This window comes from Salvia splendens, chromosome 10, assembly GCF_004379255.2.
Source record: "Salvia splendens isolate huo1 chromosome 10, SspV2, whole genome shotgun sequence".
Taxonomy (NCBI): Eukaryota; Viridiplantae; Streptophyta; class Magnoliopsida; order Lamiales; family Lamiaceae; genus Salvia; species Salvia splendens.
In genome coordinates this window covers 5,643,058-5,646,897 of record NC_056041.1, presented here as the reverse complement: position 1 = coordinate 5,646,897, position 3,840 = coordinate 5,643,058, and the positions used below count along the sequence as shown (strand labels likewise).

At 35.8% G+C, this 3,840-nt stretch overlaps 1 protein-coding gene across 1 annotated transcript; it reads right to left on the bottom strand.

The window, feature by feature from the left end:
* Window positions 1-446: 446 nt before the first annotated feature.
* LOC121753041 lies at window positions 447-2,204 on the bottom strand. Its single transcript, XM_042148190.1, has 3 exons — window positions 1,855-2,204; window positions 1,700-1,757; window positions 447-1,552 (listed from the first exon to the last, which is right to left on the bottom strand). The coding sequence occupies exons 1-3, from the start codon at window positions 2,202-2,204 to the stop codon at window positions 596-598; spliced, it is 1,365 nt and encodes a 454-aa protein (XP_042004124.1). The 3' UTR covers window positions 447-595.
* Window positions 2,205-3,840: the final 1,636 nt, after the last annotated feature.

The following is a 3,840-nucleotide window of genomic DNA, read 5'->3' as shown; positions in this document are numbered from 1 at the left end:
AAACTATGTCACTATTGGAATATCTAGTTAAAGTATTGATTAAATTTACATTTCCCAACTAAAAGAAATGAAATTTGGAGTTCTGGTCTTCGAATATTCTTTGGCAAATTTGAGAATGTTCATATTTTTTTGGTGTTGCAGGTTTATTTTGTTGAACTGTGATGTAGCAGCATTTAGTGTTGGGGTAGTTGTGGTTTATTCTCTTACATTTTGGGCTTTGTTACTTGTTAGAATGTTAGATTTATTGTATTTGTAAGATAAGGACTTTATGGAACAATCATAGTACTAAAATATACACTCCGGTTCGATGAGTATCAAATAATGAACCGACAGTATAGATGGTTCGTTTATTAGTCTGATTTTTAAAACATTGGTTTTCTCTTCCTTCTTTTTGTTTTTGTTTTACGTCACATCTTAGTCAAAAGACTCAAAACCAATCATCGATATACTATCACACTGTGTGTACTGTGTTTTTCATGCCAAAGTTCAAAGCTGATCAAGAATTATTACAGCATGCCAAATTGCCAATACATTATTTCAGTGACAAACACCTCCAATCTTAGGACAAGTCTAACTTCTGCTAAACTAAATATCATCACATATTACCCAAGTTCTCAGTTTCCCCTTTCGCAGCGTGCTGGCGATTAATCAGCGAATAGCCGTAGATTTCCAGCAGGAACGCGGTGAGGAACACGACTAGGCAGAGCTTAGCAAAGGACAGGTCGAAGAACCAGGAGCACCAGAGCGAAGATAGCACAGACAGCGCCCAGACCATCATTTTCACCCTAGTCGAACTAGCTTGGTCCTCCTTCACCATCCCCGTCTCCATCGCATACTTATTGATCACTGCCTCAGAATCTTCCCGAACTTTCCCTCCCACTTCGTAGCTCACGAGCTTGACTCTCTGAGACACCACAGACGACCTCTTTGGCCATTCTGCTTGCCATAGCGCCTCCCACTTCGAAGAATCCCCCCTTCTATCAAAACCATAATCCATAACCACACCATCTTCGCTATCAACTTCCCCATTTGCAACTTCACTCATTGTAGCTTCACCATCTCCGTTATCAATCAAATGATCTTTCTCGTCTGGTTGCTGCAACATATCCCCATTCTCACTCAGCTCCACATTTTGGGGAGCTTCCTCACTTTTACCATTTTTCGTGGTTTCCTCCACCTCTTCCGTTGAAATCAGCTCTTCCTTATCGGCGTTGAGAATGTTCGCTGGTGATAGATGAAGTACAGATTTCTCCTCATTAATTCTTCCTTTACCACTGCAAAACACCACAAATTCTTTTTCATTCACTTCCATATCTAAATGCTTATCATCAATTCCATTATCTTCTTCTTCTCCCTCAGATGCCTCAGTAATTTCACCATCGCCATCACTTTCTCCCTCTGCACTATCATCTTCAATGTAGATTTGCTCATCTTTTGAGAGATCATCCGAAACAACTTTGCCCAATTCCTCTTTCTTACCCAACAAAGGAATTTCTGGTGAAGGCCTGACAATTACGAAGCCATCATCAGAAATTGCCTCTGCCTCTACATCCTGAAGAAATTCGTAAATTGAAATTTCCAGTAAGTAAATTGATCAAATTCAATTCAAAATTATCATATAAACACGCTCGTAAATCATATATGTATTCTTCACAGTTGCATAACCAAATTAAAATAACACAGAGAAAAACAGAGTTACCACTTTCAAGCTGTGAGCAGAAACCTTTTCCAACTGAACCTCTCCTTTTCCCCCTTTCCTGCACAAAATCAATCTCCGATTTACACAAAAATCTACCATAAACACAAACAACTCTTCGAAATCATATACAAAAAATCCTCGCAAATCACACAAACCTTATGTGTTTATGCTCTTTCTCTCTCTTCTCGTCGATCTCAGTTGATGAATTCCGGCGGCGGTTATGCTTGCCGGAGCTCCACCTCTTTTGGCCGAACACAAAGGCTGCGGTAGCCAACGCGCCGCCTAACAGAACAACAACTCCAACAGCGCCGCCGCCGCTTCCACCACCGAGTTTTATGTCCAATTTGTTGCTCCCTCGTTGTTCATATCGAGATCTCTCGGTTTCGGCCATGCTCAATATGATGTTCCTTTCTTTGTGATCAAGCCAAAAATCAGTATTGGTTGTGTGTGTGGGTGTGTGTGAATGCGTGTCTTTTTTGTTGTAATTAATGCCTAGTTTTTTCATTGATTCTTAATATACGCTTTCGGAGTTTGAAGCGGACGTCGCACTCCATTTTACGGAGTAAATCATTTTTTTTTTTGGTAACTTATTGGTTGAAAAACATGTCAAAATTGGCATAAACTCATAAATTTGATTTAATTTTGGCGAGTCCCAATTTTAAACATTCAGATTAGTAGAAATTTTATTGGTTCGCCTGGTGCGAGTGAATTGATGCCCACCTAATCATGTATTGACTGCAGAGCACTTTTAATTTTGGGGACCATTGATATACATGTCAACAATTTTCATTTATTTAATAAAGAATATGTCTATTACATGTATAGTCAAATACCAGGTACCTATATTTATTAGTGAGTAATTTGTTTATGACCGGTATCATTGTTTAATAAATTTTAGTGTACTGTTAACTATATAGAATTAAATACAAATATTGATTTATCAGTTTGAAAACAAATATCCAAACCAAAATAGTGACCCCGTGGCATTAATTTAAATTAGAATAAGGTTGTAACATACATGGTGATTTATGGGCCTCGGTCACAAACAATTATTACTATTCACTATCAAATGTTTGGTGTGATTATAAAACCCTTTATAATAATATCCCTTCAATAGTTACTGAATGTATTTTTAATATTCTCAGTCCTCACCAAGAATTACTAAAATCAAGCTATACTTATTTTTCTTGTGATTAGTGATTTTTTTGAGACACTTGCATCCATTAGTAAGGATACATGCTAAATTATGACAAACAAAAACAGTCTATTAAAGAAGCTCTTAAAGATCAATTTATTTCATCGAGGCATTATATTTCGAATTTAATCAATATCCTACAAGGCTACAAGTTTGGTTTAGAATGCAGAATGAAATTTCCTACTTTACCCTCGTGATCGATATGACTCGAACGTTTGACATGTTGTTTCGAGATAACTTGTTTTACCAACTAAGAGCATCTCCAATCATTTACACCAATTTAGTGTAAATGTCACATCAAATAGAGATTTTACTCCAATCATTTAAATAAAACTCAAACTTAAATAATAGTATTATCTATTCACTACCTATTTTTAATCATAATATTTGAAAAAATGTTTTGAGTTTATTTTAGGGTATATTTTACTTAAAACAAAAAATGAGATTGATTTTTGAGTAATTGTCTAGTTTAAGTTATTAATAGTATATCTTAAGAGATAATCTAAACAGTAATTCATCATCAATTGCTAGTATGGGGTATGTATCTTTAAAAAAAGTACTATACTACTGATCAACATATTGTACGGACCACCTCGTAACCCGACTTGCTTTATTCTGAGAGCCCAAGCAATTTAAAGAAAAAAATATGTCATGTCGGGCCTGACCCAATAGTTATACGCTTAATATAATTGGGTTTGTCGCAAGCATAAATTGGACCACCAAATAAGCTCTTGGTCACATGTAACAGTTGGTAGAGTATATGACAAAATTATGAGGGATCAATATACATATTCATTGATTACACGGCCAAAACAAAAAATACTAGTATATAATAATAACAAGTTCTCTGATATGAATAAACAAATAAAAATGTAAGATACAATATGCATGATGATTTCTTTAGGATTATCTTACCGTAAATGACCTTCTTCAATAGTGCGAAGGT